The sequence below is a fragment of the Aythya ferina genome (genome assembly GCF_964211825.1).
Source record: "Aythya ferina genome assembly, chromosome: 9".
NCBI classification, from domain to species: domain Eukaryota; kingdom Metazoa; phylum Chordata; class Aves; order Anseriformes; family Anatidae; genus Aythya; species Aythya ferina.
This window is the reverse complement of record NC_140305.1, coordinates 8152026-8173627: the sequence shown is the minus strand read 5'-3', so window position 1 is coordinate 8173627 and position 21602 is coordinate 8152026. Positions and strand designations below refer to the sequence as shown.

General features: G+C 41.7%; 1 protein-coding gene and 1 long non-coding RNA gene across 2 annotated transcripts in view; one reads left to right on the top strand and one right to left on the bottom strand.

The window, feature by feature from the left end:
- LOC311441428 (uncharacterized protein) overlaps positions 1 to 21602 on the top strand; it is a 225271-nt gene that overhangs the window by 101055 nt on the left and 102614 nt on the right. The window contains exon 4 of the mRNA XM_084529558.1: positions 14719 to 14875. Coding sequence (XP_084385684.1) covers positions 14719 to 14875 — 157 coding nt within the window. The remainder of the gene's footprint in view (positions 1 to 14718; positions 14876 to 21602) is intronic.
- Positions 3660 to 5397, bottom strand: LOC311441659. The gene is made up of 2 exons (XR_014696124.1): positions 4043 to 5397; positions 3660 to 3962 (listed from the first exon to the last, which is right to left on the bottom strand). It is a non-coding gene; the product is annotated as an uncharacterized lncRNA (long non-coding RNA).

The following is a 21602-nucleotide window of genomic DNA, read 5'->3' as shown; positions in this document are numbered from 1 at the left end:
CCAGGATCCCGTTGGCCTTCCTGGCCACCAGGGCACACTGCTGGCTCATGGCCAACCTGTCGTCCCCCAGGTCCTTCTCGGCAGAGCTCCTCTCCAGCAGGTCGTCCCCCAGCCTGTACTGATACATGCGGTTGTTCCTTCTGTTATAAATGGAGTCTCACCTCAAACTGAATTTAGTAATATTTATAAAAGGAATATTTATAAAAGGTATAAAAGGCAAGTAAACAGCGCTGGGTGTGCGGGGAGTCTACGCTCCACCAACACGCACACGCGAACATCAAGCATTCTAAATATACAGAACACTGCTTTTACAAACTAAACCCGAGTCTGCCTATGCATACGTACAATCAGGAAAGGTAAAAAACAATCCTTTAAGTTCCACGACTTACTAAACTTGAGTACGCCTATACATAGGTACAATCAGAAAAGGTAACAAACAATCCTTTAAGTTCCATGACTTAACAGTCTCCGTTTTCCATTCCTTTTCTTCATTACAAACACCGGAGAATTCCAGGGCTAGTCGTGGGAGCAATATGTCTCGCTTTAAGTTGTTAAGCAACTCGGTCTTCGGGCCTTATGTATCCCGTTCTTCCTGCATCAAAGAAAAGCATATTCATCTCCTTTTCAAGACCAACAGGGCCTGGGTCAAAAGGCACGTCCAGGTCACCAGGGGGTGGAACAGCAAAGGCCTTCGATGGCTGTAGCAGCAGAGGGGCCGATGGCGTAGCAGTCGGATCAGTAAAGGAGCCCGCAGCTCCCTCACTGTCTGGCAAACCACACGTGTTGGACTGTGGTCCCACATGTCTCTTTAAGGCCTCAGAGACTGCTCGCCAGGTACCGAGCAATCTCACTGCAACCTTGTCGTTTTTAGTTGCAGAGTCCCACACCTTGACCTCAATTTGGTCCCATGTTTCAGGATCGTAAACTGTCCAACTGTTAAGAAGGAGAATAAGCCGTAAGGTTACCAGGACAGTCTTTGTTTCTAAGGACGTATGATTCCCCATAATGCGCAACTGCTTACCAGCGATGGCCAGCTGTGTGTGAGGCTCCGCTTGTCTCAGCTTGAGCTTCTCTCCAGCTCCGGTGCACCTGTTTCCAGCGACTTTCAGTATGAGCTTCTCTGAGCCGTTTGCTGAGTTTGGCCGAACCGATCTTCATGAGGCGATCAATGTGCCTCTTCCCATCCTGGTCTCCGTTCTGCTAGCCCGTTCCTTTTCATTCCTTCTTTCTGCTTCTTTATTGATGACATAACTTCATCGCATCGCGTTGCCTTTTTTTTTTTTTTTTTTTTAATTATCTTGAGGGCAGGCTCCCCTCTTATACCCTTCACCCCACAGCAGTCCTTTTCAAAAACAACTTTTCATTGGTCAAACAACTCTGCAAATAACAACAGCAAACACCCAGAAACTTCCATGCCTTAATGGCTGGAGAACAAGCAACCCTGAGACTGCATGGGGTCTCCTGAATCACCCTTCTTTGTTCCCTCTAAACTCTTTTACATTCCTGATGGCTGCATCGTTAAGAGTCTACTGTTATCGTTAACCACAAAGTTTGCCGCCCCCCATGGCCACACTCCCACATCTCCCCCTTCTTTATTAATATCAACCATCTTCTCAACACGAATCACCGCTCCATATATAACACTTCCCAGGTGCAACTTGCTTTTGTTAAACCTCATCTGGTTTCTTCCTGCCCAGCTCTCCAGCCTGTCCGGGTCTCGCTGAATGGCAGCACAGCCTTCTGGCGTGCAAGCCACTCCTCCCAGCTTTGTATCATCAGCGTACTTGCTGAGGGTGGACACTGTTCCCTCATCAGAGTCGCTGATGAAGCTGTCGAACAAGATGGGACCCAGCACCGACCCCTGAGCTTGTCACGGGTCTCCAACTGGTCTCTGCGCCGCCGATCACCACCCTCTGAGCTCGGCCAGTCAGCCAGTTCTCAACCCACCTTACTGTCCGCTCTTCTGTCCCACGCTTTGTCAGCTTTGTTAGCAGGGTATCATGGGAGACAGTAGCAAGAGCCTTTCCCTTTTGTTGTGTTGTTGTTGCTTGGTTTTGGAGATTCACATCACACTCCGTGGTAGAAAAGTTTAGCGCATCGGCATCCCACTGGGAAGACACAAAATGCACTCCCAAAGTCTTTCCCCGTCTCCTTAGCACTGGAGGTGCCTTAAGAGGAGAGCAGTCATGGCTGGGCCCCTGCAACGCTAGCAAATTCTATGAAAAGTTGCATTCGGCTGAAAAGTAAGTGAATGACATGAACATGATCTCACTATTTGAACTAATGGGTTAAATGTCCACTCCTGCAAAAATACTCCAAGAAATAATCCAATAGGTTATGTGTAGTGAGACAATCACAGCTGAAACTGCCACAAAGTGCCGATGGTGAGAAACAAACAACAAAGCCGTTTCCTTCTCTGACAGCGGAACACCTTGCTCAGGGAAGACCCCCATGTGTCGCCTTCAGAAAGCCTGCGGCACCCTCCACCTCGTGCTCCATCAGCAGGTTGAAGAAGGTGAGAGGGAGCAGCTGACGGAAGACTGCTCTATCCAGAGTGTGGGGTCTACTGTGAAATTTTCCACTGATATTGTGTCCATTTCTGAGGATTGTATTTCAAGGAACATGCACACCAAGCAGAAAGCACCCAAGGAACCCAGGAAGCAATGCTAAGAACGACCCTTCTTAGGATCAGACTTTTAGGAAACATGGTCTGTAAGGAAAGATTAAACATTGGATTAATGGACTAAGGCTTTAATGTCAAGAGAAGGCAGAACCGAGATGTGGAGAAGGATGCTGCAAATAAAAAGCGAGCAAACTCCTCCCCAGGCCATAGATTTAGGACAAGGAAGAAAGGACTTCAGATGCAGCAAAGGGACTTTAGTTTAGATGTTACAGCGTGGTGCTTTTACTCGGGTGGGCAGCCGAGTTCCACCATGGCCGCTGTCTCACTCCCCCTCCTGAAAGGGAAAGGGAGAGAAAATACGATGCCAAGGGCTCAAGGGCTGAGATAAGGACGGGGAGCTCACTCAGCAGGTGTCGTGATGGGCAAAGCAGACTCAGAGTAGGGAGACAGTAAGGTTTTCCCCCCCCCAGTCCACCCTCTCCCACCTCCTCCCCCTGAGCGGCTCAGGGGAGCGGGGCAATGGGGGCTGCGGTCAGTCTGTAGCACCTTGTCTCCGCCGCTCCTTCTCGGTCGCTCTCTGCCCCTGCTCCACTGGGGTCTCCTCCACGGGCTGCAGCGTGGAACCCTGCTCCACCGTGGTACACCATGGGCTGCAGGGGGACAGCCTGCTTCTCCGTGGTCCTCACCACAGGCTGCAGGCTCCGGCGCCTGGAGCACCTCTCCCCCTCCCTCTTCACTGACCTTGGCGTCTGCAAGGCTGTTTCTCATTCCTCCCTCTCTCCCAGCTGCTCTTCCGCAGCAATTTTTGTTTGTTTGTTTGTTTGTTTGTTTGTTTTTGTTTCTTTTCACCTTTTTAAAATCTGGCCTCACAGAGGCGCAAACAACAGCGCTTCTTGGCCTGGCTGTGGCCAGCAGCGGGCCCTTCTCTAACATGGCGCAGTTTCTGGATTCTTCTCACAGAACCCACCCTGATGGCCCCCCCGCTACCAAAACCTTGCCACGTAAACCCAGTACATGAGGCAAGAGAACTCGGAAATGGTTTGAAAGAGATTTATAACAGCATGACACAACATGGCACCTCCTAGTACAAAAAAGACAGCTCTACATGAAATGATCGGTTGGCAGATTGAAAACAAACAGAAGAATGTGCTTCTTCACACGTCAGGCACGGAGCTGTCGGTCTGGCTGCAGACATGGTAGATGCCAAAAAGCGCCTCATTGTAGAAAACACCAAAAGCTGCATGATGAAGAGATCCTGAAAAGCTGAACTATGAAGAACTCCTCATGGACGACAATGAAGAATACACCAGAAGCTGCATGCAGAAGCACTCCTCGGGACCTGGAATGAGAAAAAAAAAAACACCAAATGTTAGAAGATGAAGCGCTTCTCAGGGACTGGAAGGTGAAAACAACACCAACATTGGCATGATGAAGCTCTCCTCAGGGAAAACACGGTGAAGAACCCCAAAGGCTGGATGGTGCAGAACTCCTCAGGGCCGCAGTGAAGAAAACACCACAAGCTGCACCACGAAGCTCTCCTCAGGGGCCAAGGAGAAGAGAACCAGAAAAGCTGCGCGATGAAGAACTCCTCAGGACCGTAGTGAAGAACACACCAAAAGCCGCACGCAGAAGCACACTTCAGGGGCCGCAGGGAGAAGAAACCTTCCAAAAAGCTCCACGAAGCATTTCTCCTCAAGCGCCACAGTGAAGAAAACACAACGAGCTGAATATAGTGAAGCCCTCCTCAGGGGAAACGTGGTGTGGGGAAAACCCCCAAAAGCTGCACGATGAAGAGCTCCTCAGCGACGCAGTGAAGAAAACACCAAAAGCTGCTCAAGAAGGCACTCCTCAGAAGCTGCAGTGGAGAAACACCAAAAGCTGGACGATGAAGCTCTCCTAAAGTGGAAACGTGGATCCCAAGAAGCTGAACGATGAAGAACTCCTCATGGGCCACAACGAAGAATACGCCAGAAGCCGCACGCAGAAGTACTCCTCGGGGCCTAGAATGAGAAAAAAAAAAAAAACAACACCAAATGTTAGAAGATGAAACACTTCTCAGGGGCTGGAAGGTGAAAACCACACCAAAAGCGGCATGATGAAGCTCTCATCAAGGAAAACATGGTGAGGAGAACGCCAAAGGCTGGATGGTGCAGAACTCCTCAGGGCCGAGTAGAAGAAAACACCACAAGCTGCATGATGAACTCCTCCGGGCCGTAGTGAAGAAAACACCAAAATCTGCACAATGATGCATTCCTCCGGAGTCCCAAAGTGAAGAGAAGCCCAAAAGCTGCGCGATGAAGAATTCCTCAGGGACCACAAGGTGAAGAAAACACAAAAAGCTCCACAAAGAATTACTCCTCAAGCGCCACGGTGAAGAAAATGCAAAAAAGCTGAATGATGAAGCACTCCTCAGGGGAAACGTGGTGTGAAGAACCCCAAAAGCTGCACAATGAAGGCATCCTCAGTGGAAACGCAGTGAAGGAAACACAACAAGCTGGACGCAGAAGTACTCCTCAAGTCGCAGTGAAGAAAACACCAAAAGCTGCTCAAGAAAGCACTCCTCAGAGGCTGCAGTGGAGAACCACCAAAAGCTGAACGATGCAGAACTGCTCAGAGCTGCCGTGATAAGAACACCAAAAGCTGCACGACGACACCCTCCTGCGGGGTCACACAGTGAAGACAACACCGAGAGCTGCACACAGGAGCACTCCTCAGGGGCCACAAGCAACCCAAAGGCTGCGCCTCGCCTGTGCGCCACCATCGCCGGAGTGCCGCAGCCCCAGCACACCCAGCACCTTGTCACCCACCCTGCCCTGTGACACCTCTGCTCCATCATAGCCAGGCGCCGCCCCATTGGCTGCCTGCCTTAGCGCCTCTGGGCGCAGCCAATAGCGAGGCCGCTGGCGCTTGTTGCTAGGCAGCATGGAGCTGTGGCAGCCGATGGGCGCCAGGAGGCCGCAAGGCAGGGCTGGCCTCCCAGGGCTGAGGCCTGGCGCAGTGCCTGGCAGGAGCCATGAGGCTTTCCTGACACCACTTCCAGCTCTGCCTCGCCTTGCCTCCAGCCCTCCAAGAGGCTCGTTTTGGCGCTAGGAGCAAGCAAACTGCTCCAGCAAGGTGGCGGCAGCATTGTGCAGGGCACACTGACATTGCCCATCAGTCAATCCCTCCTCTGTCCCCGGTGACACAGAGTACACTGCCCGCTTAGCCGTGCTGCCCACAGACATGAAATTGGGTCCTCGGTGTCCTGAAAGGGTGCAAACCAAAGCCAGTTTTGCTGACACAGCCCACAGGACTAAACTCGGTTAAACCATGCACCGTGAGAATGCCAGTCTCTTCCTTCCTCACCCAAACTGCTCATTGCCAGGTAGCTTTTGCATCAGCTTCTTGCAGAACTGGATCTTCAGTGTTCGTACAGCTCTGCAAAGCTTCCGCTCTGCAAACGTTTGAGTCTGTGGACTGCGGAAGGACCAAGGCCCCACTATGCAACTCGCCGTTCGATGTCGTCTTCAAAACCAGGGGTTCTTATTGATGCAAGCCTGGTCTAGAAAGACTGCATCTTCCTCTTTTCAATTGTTAGGGGTAACCCAAGTGTTAGAAGACTGTGGAAACATTGTATTAATGGAGCTGCTACTCCAATAGGTTAAACAGAAGATAGAGAAACGTAGGCGTTGCGGGGCTCGTTTCACAGAGTTGTAGGGGTTGGAAGGGACCTCCAGAGATCATCGGGTCCAACTCCCCTGCCAAAGCAGGTTTCCTAGAGCAGGTTGCACAAGTAGGCGTCCAGATGGGGCTTGAATATCTGCAGAGAGTCCTCAGCCTCCCTGGGCAGCCTGTTCCAGTGCTCCGTCACCCTCACCGTGAAGAAGTTCTTTCGCGTAGTGGTGCGGAACTTCCTGTGCTCCATTTTGCAGCCATTGCCCCTTGTCCTGTCCCCACAGACCACTGAAAAGCGGTTGGCCATATCCCTGTGTCTCCCACACCTCAGGTATTTATAGACACTGATAAGATCCCCTCTCAGTCTTCTTATCTCCAGGCTGAACGAAGCCAGGTCTCTCAGCCTTTCCTCCTAGGGGAGATGCTCCCGTATCCTGTCTGTGAGCCTCCGCTGGACTCTTTCCAGGAGATCCCTGTCTTTTTTGTACAGGGGAGCCCAGAACTGGACACAGTACTCCAGGTGAGACCTGACCAGGGCAGAGTAGAGGGGCAGCATCACCTCCCTTGACCACGCTCCTTTTAATGCACCCCAGGATCCCGTTGGCCTTCCTGGCCACCAGGGCACACTGCTGGCTCATGGCCAACCTGTCGTCCCCCAGGTCCTTCTCGGCAGAGCTCCTCTCCAGCAGGTTGTCCCCCAGCCTGTACTGATACATGCGGTTGTTCCTTCCCAGGTTCAGGACTCTACACTTACTCTTATTAAACCTCATTTGGTTTCTTCCTGCCCAGCTCTCCAGCCTGTCCAGATCTCGCTGAATGGCAGCACAGCCTTCTGGCGTGTCAGCCACTCCTCTGTATCTCAAAGTTTTCTAGGATAACGAATGCAAACCTAGACTGGTTTAAATGGATAATCACAGGTAACAACTGTGCTTATGCACACATAATTAGTAGTTTTGTTCTCATGAAGACTACCACAATTGCTTTCATGACCTTATTAGCGTCACTCTGTGCAGAGATATATTTGCGTATCAGTAGTGTAACATTAAAGGCCATTCGACTGCATTGTGTCTGCTGCTGGAATCAGGTAATTACACAATCAGGTTATTACACAATAAGCTTGTGTAGAAGCTGGTGATGAACGTGCAGTATGGTTGGTAGCCTGCACTGTCCTGTTAGAGCTGGTGGTACACACCTAAGGTACAACTGGCCTGAAAAGGGAGCAACTGGAACTCCTGTTGAGGTAGTGCCCCTGAAGGGGAGAACAAGCTTACTGCCTTTCAAACTGAAGGGTGAATTTGTGAACACAGAAATACAGCCCTTGGGCTTCTTGTCTACACAGAGGTGTTCTGTGTCTTTTCTTTTACATGGCTGAATTTCTGTGCTTTTTTTTTTTTTTTTTCATTTCCAAGTTGGTTTTTTTTTTTTTTGTGCTCTGTTGTTTATTAAACATAAGTTGGTAGGGCTACTTCTTGCTTCAAAGTTGTAGGACTTACGCAGAAGTATTGCTTAAAAGATGGAATCTTAGGAAGTCATAGAGCCCAAGGAGGTGCCAGTTGAACTGTGTACTACTTCAGTTTTTTGTTTAACCTATCTTTAAAGATTATCCGTGACAGAGACTCCATAACTTCTGAAGCAATGTGCTGCTCTCTCCCTACGTTTAGAAATATTTGCCTTATGTCTAATCCTCTTACTTACTGTTTTATACACAAAACACATGGAAAGTAGTGTATTCCCTTCTGTTTGCTCATCCTTTTGTATATTTGGAGGTTATCATCACAAAGCCCCATCACAGTCTCGTCTGGAATAAACAGTTCTGGTCTTTCAATCATTCCTTGCAAGTCACGTTTTCTAGAAGTTAGAGATAATGTACTATATTGATGGGCCACATGGGAGGACAAGGCTGCTGAGTGAAATTCTGTGAGAAATTATTCATGCTCCAAGACGTGCTAATGAAATTTTTCATAACTTCATTAATATGAATTTAAGAGTGGTGTCATTTAAATTCATGGTAGTTTGCATTCCTTCTCTGTGGTGGTTAATGGAGTTGTTAGCTTAACTGAGAATAAGTGTTATAGCACAAAATAAAAGAAGTAGACAGAATGTGTATGCACTAGATGTAGCCACAACTGTGCCAGCAAAACAGCAGCCCATGTGGCCTGGTGTCATCAGGGTGCCTATAGCTCGCTGGAGCTATAGAGTGTTGAGGTTCCACTGACGTCAAAAACATCAGTCTCTCCTTTTGTCGTAATCTTGCTCCAAAGCCTGTCTTTCTCATTACACAGATGATGCCAGAGACAGATGATGCGAGGTTTTAAGGTTTTAGGTGTTAGGTTAAGAAGGCAAATGTGACTACTTGAAATTCTCTGTTAGAAGTATCTAGAGGTTTCTACTAATTTTGTATTAACATCTCAACTCAGAGGTGTTGACCTCCTGTCCTCACAAGCTTTTTTCCATTGTTGTCTTATCAGTTACATTAATGATGCAACATATGTGTACATTTTTTTTTTTTTTGTTCTTGCCTCAGGATAATAGAACAAGATTGAGATTTTCCAGTGTAACATGAAAATAAATAGTGCTCTCTTTATTTCAATCTGCTCCTTTTCCTTCTTAGTGCTTCCTTACACACTTTCTTTCATTTTCCTCATTCATATTTATTTTCTTATTTCTTCTCTTAACTACTCATAATTACTACTGTACAGAAACCTGGGAGTGCTCTGAATTGTAGAGGGAATTCAGAACCTTTTCGTTATGAGACCTGCCAGAGGACAGGTTTGGACACTTTTTTACCTCTGGATACAGACAGAAGGACCAAGAGGAATAAAATTTGATGTCTTTTAAGAGAAATGAAAATGGACGAGCCATTCCTGTATGAAGCTTCTTCCCTTTACTTCTTTCTCTTTCCTCATCCCATGTGCCATATGTAGCTGGTAGGTAGAGCAAGACCTCAGTACTTTCTCAGCCAAGAAGCAGCTGTCTCTGTAATTTATTTCATAACTTCTTTGATGCTCCCACAGGAGGAATGGAAAGTCTGGGAGAGGCATGAAGACATTCTTTTCTGATAAAAATTAACGGAAGAGGAAGTGCTCACTGTTGTGTTCTTTAAGTGCTGGGCCAAGATGCTGGTCTGTTAGAAAATGCTTATCAGATGCATGCCGATTTCTTCATTCCTCAGGGTATAGGACTCTGTATTAACATATTATGTCCCTGTGGCTGGTATGTCTGGCAGGAGCCTGAAAAGCTAGCTTTGCAGACAGACTCTAATGTCTGAATTCTCTCTTACCCCTCTTTATCATATGGTCTGCACCTATTCTGCCTGACAAAAATACCTTTATTGCTTTTTTTCTGACAGAGTTGAACAGTCTGGTTTCATTTTAGGAAGGGCTTTGCTATGCTGTTTGAAGGCTCTTGATCTAATTGTGGCTGTAAAATGTAGGGCTGGCCAGAATAGCCAGGTACTGCGTGCAGGTTTCTCTCACGTAGTGGTGATGTACGTGGCCAATCCAACCATCCCTTATGGAAAAGCCTGAAGCTGTGTTTCAGACTTATTCCTTACTGCTGTCACTCGCACAAAGTGATGGGTTTGACTTTTACCTCACACGATAGAAAAGAGAATTTAGAGCAAGAAAAATGGTCCAAACTATTTGAATCTTGTTCCCAGTGGGATATATTGTTCTATGTTAATTCCTATTAAACTATCTGCAGGCAATAGACAAAAGAATTAGAAACACATAAGGAGATTGATATAGAGCTATGTAGCTGTTCCTGTTATAATTGATTTAGAATAATTGAATCATTTTCCTTTAGAAATCTCTTCTTCCACAGAACACTATAATATTCTGCAATACCTTTTGTTCCTTTAGCTAATAGAGCTATATAACAAATGTATATCTCCACTGGCAAATGCAGACCATTTGAACTCTAAAATATTAATTTTAAAAGTACCTATGGCTATTTTTAATAGTAATTTAAAATGATCCTAAAAAACACATGTTGAGATAATGAGATCCATAAATATTGGTTGGCATTATTGATTCACATGTATTGCTTCCGTAGATTACTTCAATTTTCCACATTTCTTTTAATGTCTACACTAATCAGGGGGTTGGATTTTAAAGGTATTTATTTATACAGAGTCTTGCATAAATACAATGAAATAAAATTCTCCATTGGGAGCAGAATTAAACCAGGATTTACCACTGTGGAAAAATTCAATCCTTAATTTAGTTAAAGATTAAGGGGAAGTGTTTAATTTATTATATAAGCAGGGAAGGAATAACTTTCCCTTTTCCAAAAAACATGGGGGAGCATTCCCTATTCCTGCAGTCTCAGCAGAAGAATCTCTGGGTAATGGAGAAGCAGACGTGTACTGTAGGAATGAAAACTCATTTTCAGTGTAAACAAAGCAAACTGGTGCAGGCTTATCCAAGATGATGTCTCTCTGAGCTTCTGTGAGTGAGTAGCAGCTCCTGTACCAGCTATGGCCTATGATCAGGACACAAGAATTACTTTTACTGTGTTTCAGTGTGAATTACACTTTTCCTCCCTCCTGAATTATGTAATTTATCCAAGAAAACCGAGGCTTTACAAAATCAAGAAAAGAAACATGGACCTGATCTGCCCTGTGAACCTGAAGTGATTCAATTAGACACATTCATATGTCTGTGGGATGCTCATTTTCATGCTGGGATTTTTTTAGTTACGTATGAACCTTTCCCAAAATGATTTCGAGGTAATCAGAATAAGCCACATCAAAAGATTGCTCAGACAAGTGCCAGCTTTGAAGTGTAAGTTGCCTGTGGCAGCTGTCCTGCATTAATAAAGTGTATCCTTGTTAGGAAAAGTGTTCTCACCACATAACTGCTACTAACTAGTCACCTACTACTGGATAAGTACTAGTGAAGAGCTTTTAGGTTGTACAGAGGTTTTGAATTATAGTCTTTGCCGGATTTAAGTGCTGTCATTTGAAGTGCCACCATACTTGCTGTCACTCCCACTGTTCTGCATTGCAGGCAGGCCAGGGGTAGAAGAAATCAACATCTTCCAACACTTATCATTATTTTTCAAAAGCAAGCCTGGGCTGTATGGATAGCTGATTAGGTTAAATTCTGAAGGAAGCTTTTAATATCCAAAAGTATATTCACTTCCTACCAGTTTTACGTTCTCTCATTTCACTTCTGCTAGAATTGTTTTAGAATGTATGACTCGGATAAAGAGCGCTTTTATTTTTAAAGAAGAGATTTATCTTGTGATGCTTTGAGATTCCTAAAACTCATACTTAAAAAATGTTAGCTCTGTTTCTGCATTATGGTGCAAATGCAGTAATGAGCCTGAATTCAAAGCCAATGCAGTTTATGCACTTTTTTGTATCATTCAGAATTTTTTTCTTTCTTGTATACACTTATCATATGGACCGTGATCTCCACCCAGTTAAAAGTGACTTACAAAGATGGGACTAATATGATGGGCAATGGGATGTATTGTTTGCATTGAACCCCTGCCTGTCAGAGTTTAAATTTTTAATGTAATGGGAGTAGTTTTTATATGGAACTAGTCTTCTTTGTGTTTGCTGTCTGCTTTCAGACTGGCAGGTTGAAATACTTGCAGTGCATGTTTTCCATTCATAAACTTTCTTCTCAACAAGGTAAAAGAAAAACACAGTGACAAATCTTATGTGGAAGAGACAGCGTCAGCATTTTATTTTATTGGACATTGACAATACAGTATATCACTAAAAGCAGCTTTAGAGCCTAGGAAACCGCACTATTGATCTCCTGGAGTCTTGTTGCCAGAAATTGTATTAAAAACCTTAACACTATGATGTGTAGCCTCATGGTTGCAATGTAGCCAAGAATGGCCTTTCCCAGAGATGAACAAGCTGAGTTCCTGTGGCATGGTGAATTTATTGATGGAGGTCTGTTGCCTATTTGCTGCTCTTATATAAACTAAGTCATTGAGTATCAAGAGGAAGACTTATACTTTCAGATTTTATGTGTTTTCAAAGAAATTCTCCAGAGGTAGAACATTTTATGCACTGTTGCCTGCCTCTTCTTACCCCTCTCCCAGTTTCAAACTATGCAAAATATAAATTATATTTTTATCATTTATTTATGACTTATTTATCATCTACTTTAAAAAACTCAGCTATAGAAGGTGAATGAAAATGTATGCTAAGATAACAACTAAATGATGGTTGGATTGTCTGTACCAGAAAGTTTATTGTACTTTAGTAGTATTACAGGTTACTTGGCAAAATGTGCTGTTACGTGGCTACAGATGCAAAATTAATAAATGCCAGTGAAATGAGTTGTTCTAGATTCATACTTGTTATTTGAAATCAAAACTTGAACTTCTAGTAAAAGGGGTTAAATAACACATTTTAAAATGGCTTTTTATTTAGTTTGAGTTTAAGAAGAAATATTGCATTTAAATACAAGTTTAAATCACTTATTACTGTATAAGATTTTAAATCTTTACATAATCCATAATACTTTCAGTGTTGAAGCAAGTCCATTAAGAAATAATTCATAAATGCATACAGGTTTGGAAGAGTACGAATAACTTTATAATTCCAGTATTGGTTTAAAAAATGGTTGAGAAGCTTACTTAGATTCCTAAAAATCTTTCTTCCTTTGTTTCTAAATGGACTTGGAGTTTCTTTGTAATTTAGGGACAGATTTTCAGTATGCCATCACTTGGAGAGGGAAAAAAAAAAAAAAAAAAAAAAAAAGTAGGGTATTCAGAAGTTCCTTGTTTCATGCTTCTGATCATAGATATATAACTTCAATGTTTTTGAACTGCCCCTCAACATATTTATTTGTATTATTAGGCAGAAGGGTCTGTCAGTAGTGTTTTTGTAAACCTTATTTTTAGCTAGTTTTAAAAACATTGCCCAGTATCTGTTTTAGATATTCTACCTGTGTAAACTATTAATTTTATTTTCACGTAACCTTTTTACAGTCTAAGCTATATAAAAAAAAAGTAGGAAGAGCTTTTAAATATATATATATAAAAATATTTTTTGAAGTGTCATGAATATAGCTATGCTTTGTTCCTATACTGCTTCAGTGAAAGGGAACTGTTGCTATTTCTTGTGTCCTTGCCTGTGGACGAATGTGTTTTGGTAACAATTAGAGATGGGTAGTTCCCTCATGCTAAATACCTAAAAGGTCCTTTGTTTCTACTTGGAACTTAGAAATGGAACAGGTACAAGAAGAAAAAGACCATGAGGAAAAAAAAAAAAAAGTTAATAAAATCTGTTCCAGTTTCTCAATTAAAGTCTTATACAAATACAAAAGGTTTTAGTGATTTCTTTTTTCTTCCCCTGTGATTTTTCCTTTGTGTGCCCCTCTAATAAGAATGTGTAATTGTTTTCACACAAATGTGTGCTTTCATACAGCACTTCAAAAGCCATTCTGATTTATTAGGCTGACCTCTTAAGAATTGTGACTCTTCTTTCCATGTGCTTGCATGCCCCTTTCTAAGCTACAACATAACTGGAAAGCATCTGAATTAAAAAAAAAAAAAAAAAAAAAAGGCTTTATTCCCAATAACCACTATGATTTGTATTCATACATCACTGACTAAAGCTAGAATTACTGCTCTATAGATTTCAGCACTTCATCTTTTTAGCTTTCATTTCATTCTACATTGATTAGGAAAAAAAGTATTTCTACTCAGAAAACAAAAACCTCCCCATCCTCAATTCAGATCTACTTCTAATCATTGGAGAAGTGGAAACACTGATGCATGTTGGTGCCATTAATAATATTTGAATGTGCTCCAGGACTTTGTCAGCAGTGATCTGTTTTATGCAGATGACTGAGTGCAGCATTTTAACCAGGTATGCGGCATGTTTTTATTAGCTATTGCCCAGAAAAGAGAATATAAAACAACCATAAGAAATTTGCTTTGCTTAAAAACCTCAAGAAAATAACAAAATACACCCCAAAACAAACATCCTCACCCCCCAAAGTTCTTTCAGTATAAGATATATTCATGAAGTGCAGAGAGCTGGTATTCCAGCTTTTCATACAGAATATGCATCTTCATATTTCTATTTACACCCTTCCATCTATTCTCTTCCCTGTCTCTTCAACTGTCATACAAGCTCTGGAATTTGTATTTTCAGGTTACTGTTTCTGCTGTGTTTCTCCTCAGTGAAGTGCAATGGTAGATTGTGCCATGAGGAGTCTAGATCCTCAGATAGGTAGACTTTAGCCATATGGAACACAGACTCGACCTTTCATTTCTGTCAGTGTAAGCAAGGCTATAGCATGGGAAGAGAACAGCCATGGGGTAGACACAGTCATAGCTGTGCTCTGTATTCATGCTGTGTTCTATATCTTCCTCTGTCTGTCCTACAAACTGGAAACATGTGGTAATCATGTCTGTGGATTTTGTTATTGCTGTATCCTCTAATTCTGTTTTATTTGTAATTTTAGATGGACTCAAAGCTTTAGACCCAGATTTACAGCAACATGGTGTGCTGTTGATTTGTCACAAAGAAGTCATCAAAAACACAGCTTTAAGAAGCTTCTGCACTGAAAGAAATGACGTGTTTGTAGCTCAGAAGCTAAGGAAGCTGCCAAAAACCATAAGGTAATTTTTTAAACGAAAACACATTATTCTCTTTCTGAAGCATGGCTGTATGTTGTGCAGACTCTCAGTAAGAAAGCTTAGGGGAGAGTGTGTTTCCCCTATAGAGAAAAGACAGCTACTAACTCAGAGCATTTTTATCCAGATAAAGCCAACAGTTTTCCTTCTTTAAACCCATTTATAACTTGGAGAGTGGATAGTGTTTTTTCTGTTCCGCTGTAGGGGTGGAAAAACAGTGGAAAGAGTTCAAAGAATCGCTAAATTCCTTGAAAAAGTTTAATGGAACTGAACGTATTTCTAGGAGATGGGATGTATACACAGAGGACTAGAAGGGAGAGCTGTAGTTCTGTCTGCATTCACCAGAACAGGGAAGGATGACTGCAGAGTACCAACTACCATATGGACACACGGATCTCTTCTAAATTGGAAGTGGGACTGAAAAACACCCAGTTTCACTGTGCCCTGAAGGCAGTATGCACTGTAGCTTTGTTTAGAAAGTGTCAGTGTAGGCCTTTTGTTAGAAAAGGTGAGAGAAAGTAATAGGAAGTATCAGCAGTATTCCTTCAGACATAAGTGTGTGTGGAGAAAGGAGTCTGTGTGCCAATGCAAGCTCTTGCTGTTAAAGAGAGATGTCTTTTATGCACTTAGTGCAGGACGATGCAGGAAAATTATCTTGGTGTGCTGGGTCTGTTTCACAGGTCAGTGGGACAAGAAGGTGAGGCCGTGACCTCCTCTCTAGCCCAAGTTACTCTGTGGACTGTGCAGTCTTAGCAGCACGTGGAAGCATTTCATCAGAACCCCACATCTGTTGGTCCAACTGCTTGCATAGCTCCTTCCTAACATGGCTTTAGCAGGGTGATTAGGGTTAACATACTCATCTGGTAGCAGGGCCTTTTGCTTTATGACATGAGAAGGTGTCCAGCTCTGTTGAGGAGCTTCACACAGACTACAGTACACAAAGAGCAGCTACCTCTTCATCCAACCTGGGCACAATCATAATAGTACTTCTGGTTAAGAGAGTAGTCAAAAAAGTATTTGAGACTGTTGTCTTAAGCAGAGTCACTTTTAATTGTGACCTGATTTTGAAAGGTTTGGGGCACCCTTCAGAGGAAGTTTAAGATGTAACAGCCATAGGTAGTCGCTGTCTTTATGGAGTTAAGAGATTAACACGGAGATATTAATTTTACAAAGAATTAAAAATAATTGTTTGCAATGATTAAAAGGACATTTATTTGGCAGTGTCCCCTAAAATTGTCTTTGTGATTACCCATTTTACAGATGCAATTTCTGGTCTAACATTTTTGCTGTCACAATCAACTGACTGCAATTAGTGAGGAAGCATGAGAGTTATTTAGACCACACAAGTAAGGCAGTTAGCTTGCTGGCCACTAAGATTAGTCCTTGAAAAATGGCATGAATACAAACATGAGGGTACAAATATTTTTATTGCCTCTTTACTCTGTTTTATTTTTCCTTCTCTTTCCTCCCTCCTTCTTCCAAGACGGAAAAGTAGATGTAAGCTTCGGCTGAGGCACAGCTGAAGTTAAAAAACAAACAATAACAACAACAAAAACACAAAGTAACATCAAAAAGACCAACAAAACAAACAAAAAACAACTCTGCTTCTTAATTCATTGCAGCCTTTGTGCATAACCAAGACGTTATGTTTCATGTTACGTGGTACAATCACTGATCCCTAAGGAGTTCACACCTTGTGTGTTCTTCCCTTTCAAACTGTTAACATTTTACCAATCCCAAGTGAATACATAAATCTCTGGGACGTTTCAAGTGTGGTACCATTTTTTAGACTTTGCCAGAGATTGGGCTGAGCAAAACTGTATTCTTCCTTGTTCATAGGGCCACACACATTCTCGTTTTGAAAACAATTTCAATGTGTAATGGAAACATTAAGATTTGATTCAAAATGGAATAGTCGTGTTACCTCCATGCAGTAGCTCCATGTTCCTCACATCACCTCAAAATTCTGTCACTTGCTATGTGACAGAACTGTGGCCTTGCTTTGTGAGGGCAGGATTAGTTGCTGTTTTGTTAGATGCCCCAGTGCTATGCACTTTTCATTGTTTTTAATAACTGTTGAACTGTGAGGAGAAGGTACTTTACAGGAAAAGAAAGCTAAGGAGGGAGATACTTAAATCAGAGTTCCCCAAGAATATAGTCTCTTCTCCTAGCAAGAAAATAGAAAATGTATGCAAATGTAGAAAATTTGTGAAAATGTATGAAATATCTTTTGGAAACTCATTTGGAATTAAGATTTTCTTACTAAGATCTTTAAATTAAAGTGTTCAGGTTCATAGTTCCGTATGTTTATGTGATTTAAGGACTGGGGAGATGCTATCAGCATCTTCACTTCCTACGACCAATAGCTCAGGAGGAAAAATGAATGAGTTAATTGAAATGTGTATGTTCCTATTATTGAATCCTGTTCTGTTTTAGGAATCAAATTACACAGGTCTTAACATTGAACAATAGATCTGCTGTATAAACAAGCCAGCTACGGTGACTTCCTTGGCTACTTCATATAGTATTATAGGACAGAGCTGTTGTATTTTTATTCACTCCAGTCTTCAGATTCTACTTAGTTCTTACATCTTTTCCTGAAGTCCATAATTTTCTTTGATGCTTCTTTATTTCCTTCCACTCTTTCTGTACATTTTCATGCTGTAGTTGTTTCCATCTCTTTCTCTTTGGTGTTACAGAAATGGACAAAACATCTGGATTCTCATCTTAGAGCCATTTTATATCTGTATAGCACTTTTAACTTCAGTATAATTGTTCCTGATTTACTCTAATGCAAAAGTGATTGGAGCTAGGCTGGCAAAACAACTATTATAGTGTAGCTGTAGTAATATCAGTGTAGGTAAAGGAACTTGCTGGTTGCGTGTATATGAAACAGTTCTTTTCCCTGCCAAAAACTTCAACTGTGGTAAAGACCTATAACCATCAAATAACCATCAAATAAACAAACTTTATTTGGGCAATCTGAATTCATGTGAAAATCTTCCCCAACTCATCTTGATTTAGGCACCCAAAATCAATGGATGGTTTTAGCAGCTCTCTTTTAGCAGACCTATCTTAGACTATCTAAAAAACATGCAACACTCAACTCATACAAGCGTATTGCTGAATACTTGTTCAAGTGCCCCTTGTGAAGAAATGTCAGCAATCCGGTGAGTACTGGTGCTTTGGGGAAGTGTGTTCTGCTGGAGTACAACTTCAGCTGAAGGGTGCTGTGAACCTTGCTTTCAGCAGCCAAAGCAAAGCAGTCCGATTTCCATCCAACAGGCTCCCCCACCCCCCTTTTTTTTATAGTTGTTTCTTATAGTGCCAAGTCTCCAATGTCTCATGCCTCTGCAAGCACCAGAAGTTTAGGGAGAAATAAAATCAGACACTATACAGTGTCTCTCAGTTATTGTGCAAAATATCTCATTTTAAATTCTCTTAACCTTCTTAATAAAACAAAAACAGTTGCCATAGATTTGAGAGTAGACAGCAAGAATTCCAAATTTCTCAACAAAGAACAAATACATCTTAAGTGACCTTATCTAATTTCAAAATAATATAATTTTTTTTTGGGGGGGGGAGGGTTCCTTTTCCATCAGTAATTCTCAAAGCACTTTTTACAGGAGTTTGGCGTTACTGTAGTGTCTTTACAGTGGGAAAACATATGGACACCATAATTTCTTGCACCAAGATTGCTTATTAGCCGGGTGGCAATTCTATGACCCAGAACCCTCTTCAAATTTGGAATATTTTTATTCTTCTACTCTCAGTAGCTTTGGGTTGCCAATGTATGTCTTTAGGAGCTCATAACCAGGCTTCACTAATATTATGGTTTCAAATGCTCAGGGAAGGGCCGAATGTTCAGCCTGGTGTACTTGTATTTTGAGGTGGTCAAGACTTTTCCAAGCCAATGTGTTCATCTGACCATTTAACCACAAATGTGGTTTTATGCAGCATTGTGAAAATTAACCACATTGCTTTTGTGAGCTGTAGCTGCTTATTGCTATCTCCTAAAGAGCTAGCTTATTCTTGAGCATCTGAGGCATTCTGAACGGAACTGTGCTTTAGAAAATTTGATCTGGCATAATAAATATTTGAGTATTAAGGATGAGAGTGAGGAAACCAATAGAGGTAGATCTATCATAATTGATTTCACAAATTAAGGAGACAAGCAGTCCTTTTAGTTATTTACTCAATAGATGGTATCTCTAATTGTTTAGAAAATTTTTCAAGTCACTAAAAGGCTTAACTAATTCCAAAATATATTTTGACTTAGGCTGAACTCTCTTATGTCTGGGTAAAATACCTTCCTGTTGTCAATAAGAGCTCTCCTAATTTAATCACTTCTAGAATTCTGAAGGGGAAAAAAAAAAAAAAAAAAGTAAATGTGGTTCTCTTTTCCAAGGTCTTTTTACTGTGTTGTTCACTTTGTGCTGCTTCTATGAACATTTGAAAACTTTACGAGGAAACCAAATACTGAAAATTTGGTAGCATATACAGAGAGCAGCTTTGTGTCCTAACAATCCTTCTTTTGGTTAAGTTATTTCCACAGGCCACAAGTGATCATACTCTATTACTGCTAATAAAATGCATTTATCAGGATAGTGACTTGGGCACAAATAATTAACTTCTCACTTCCCTCGAGATTCTTTATTCATATAAAAGTAGCCTGTGATAACAGTAGGCTGTGGGCTGATTCTTCAAATATGTCAGACTCAATGTACTTTTGAGCAAAAGCAGTCTTGTAGCCCTTGATGCTGCTGAGATCACTCTCAGGACTGCCTTAAATTGCTCCAGCTAGTAGCTTAATTGTTTCCATATAGAGCAATTCCTAGTATCAAAGGAATTCTGAATTAGGGTAAATTTGTTGTGTGATAGAATAACAGATTTAATGATAAGGGAGTTCTGCTGCATATCTATATAAAGACAAACATCTATCCTAGAACTGAGCTTGGGTTGTGTTTTTCCCATGTTATCAGACATTTAGATTCTTCCAGATTTGACCCGTTAAAGTTATGGTGCTCTGGCAAATTTGGCTAGAAGACTTGAGCTGTAGAGCGCTTCAATAATGTTAGTGCCCAGAGGTCTGTTTCAGGGCTGTTGCTGTTTAAGTGTGCTAGATAAACTGCAGAAGATGCATCTGTGCTGAAGTGAGGGGACTACTAACAGCAGCATTTTTGCCACGACTCAGACAACTGCAACTACTTGAAACTGCTTTTTAGGATCCTACAGTAAGAAAATAGTTTGATTAATTCTCCCTTGCCCCTATATTTTTATCTTCATTTTTTAATATGGAACCTGCATGTGGGTTGACAAGTTTTATTCCAAGTTTAACCCCAGGTGACTCAAAAAGAGCTGAGATATAAAACCCTAGTGACTGATCTTACAATGGACAGAACCGTAGGTCTTATATAGCGGTACTTGAAGAGTGCTGCTATAACTGGTTTTATTATATGAAATAGAATGATCAATTCTGATGATAAGAGAATCTGTTGTGAAAACATAATTCCTACATTTACTATATAACAGCTTAATGTTGTTACTTTTTATATATCCAATCTCTAGCAGTGAGAGATTTGACAAATTCATGCATCTCATTAATCAGGAGATAGTTAAGAACGTTTAATAAAAGGAAAAAAAATCTGACACTAAATGCTTCTTCATTTACCAAAAAAAAAAAAAAAAAGATAAAATGAAAGCCAGGAGCTGAAGTGAGCCAGGCTCCCCTAGAAATAAAACATTTATTTTCTTTTTAAATTAGCAGCTGAGAAAAACAGACTCTGAAACCATTCTCCTAGTGCTAAGGTGGTGCTTATCTTGTCATTGAGAGAGTTTACATAGATTTTTAATGTCATGTTTATAAAACGATTACCGGAAAGGGCATAATATTTACTTGAAAGGTCTTACGCTGCAGTGAGTGCAGAGGACTTGTGGACCTGTGCCTTGCAGTGGGTCTGGGACATGCAAGTTGTATGTTGTATAGAGGGTTCATACTAAGCAACAGCTGTCTTGAATTTAGATGTTGAAGAAAACTGCTGCCATACATCAGAGTTCTTTAAATAACCTCTGAATGATGTGCTGAAAAGAATAAAGCAAATCTAGAAAATAAAACTCTGAATAGAAAAACTGAAAAGTTAGAAGCTTCATCATATCTGTAGAAAATACAACTTTGATTTTAATTTATAAGTATTATTGGCCAGCAAAAAGAAGGTAGAGTAACTTCTGACAACAGGAGATTCTTAAGTAGCGAAAAATCTGCAATATATTTTGCTAACTTTGGTAGAGTAGACTAGTTACGAAACTGTATGGGAGACATCTGAATACTGTTGCTTGTATTTGACGTGGGCTGATGTCTCATTAAACAGAATTTAAAAAGGAAAAAAAAAAAAAGACCTCCCAGTAACTAACAATGTTGGTAGACTTTGACTGGGAAAGGAGAGAGAAGTTCAAAGCCAAGAGAAGTTCAAAGTGTGATACTGCGAGAGTTGCTCAGCTCAATTAATGAAAGACTCATTAAAAAATGTTTGTATTGTATGCTGTATTATTCATTAGTCGTTTGTTGTTCACTCCACCCCCCAACTGTGCTCACATGGTACTTCACTCAGAGATTACAATGACATATCCCACCAATTTTATGAGTCACAAAAGTCACGAAACACTTCACAGTAGCTATAACTTCTCAGCATATAATGAATTTTCTTATCCATAT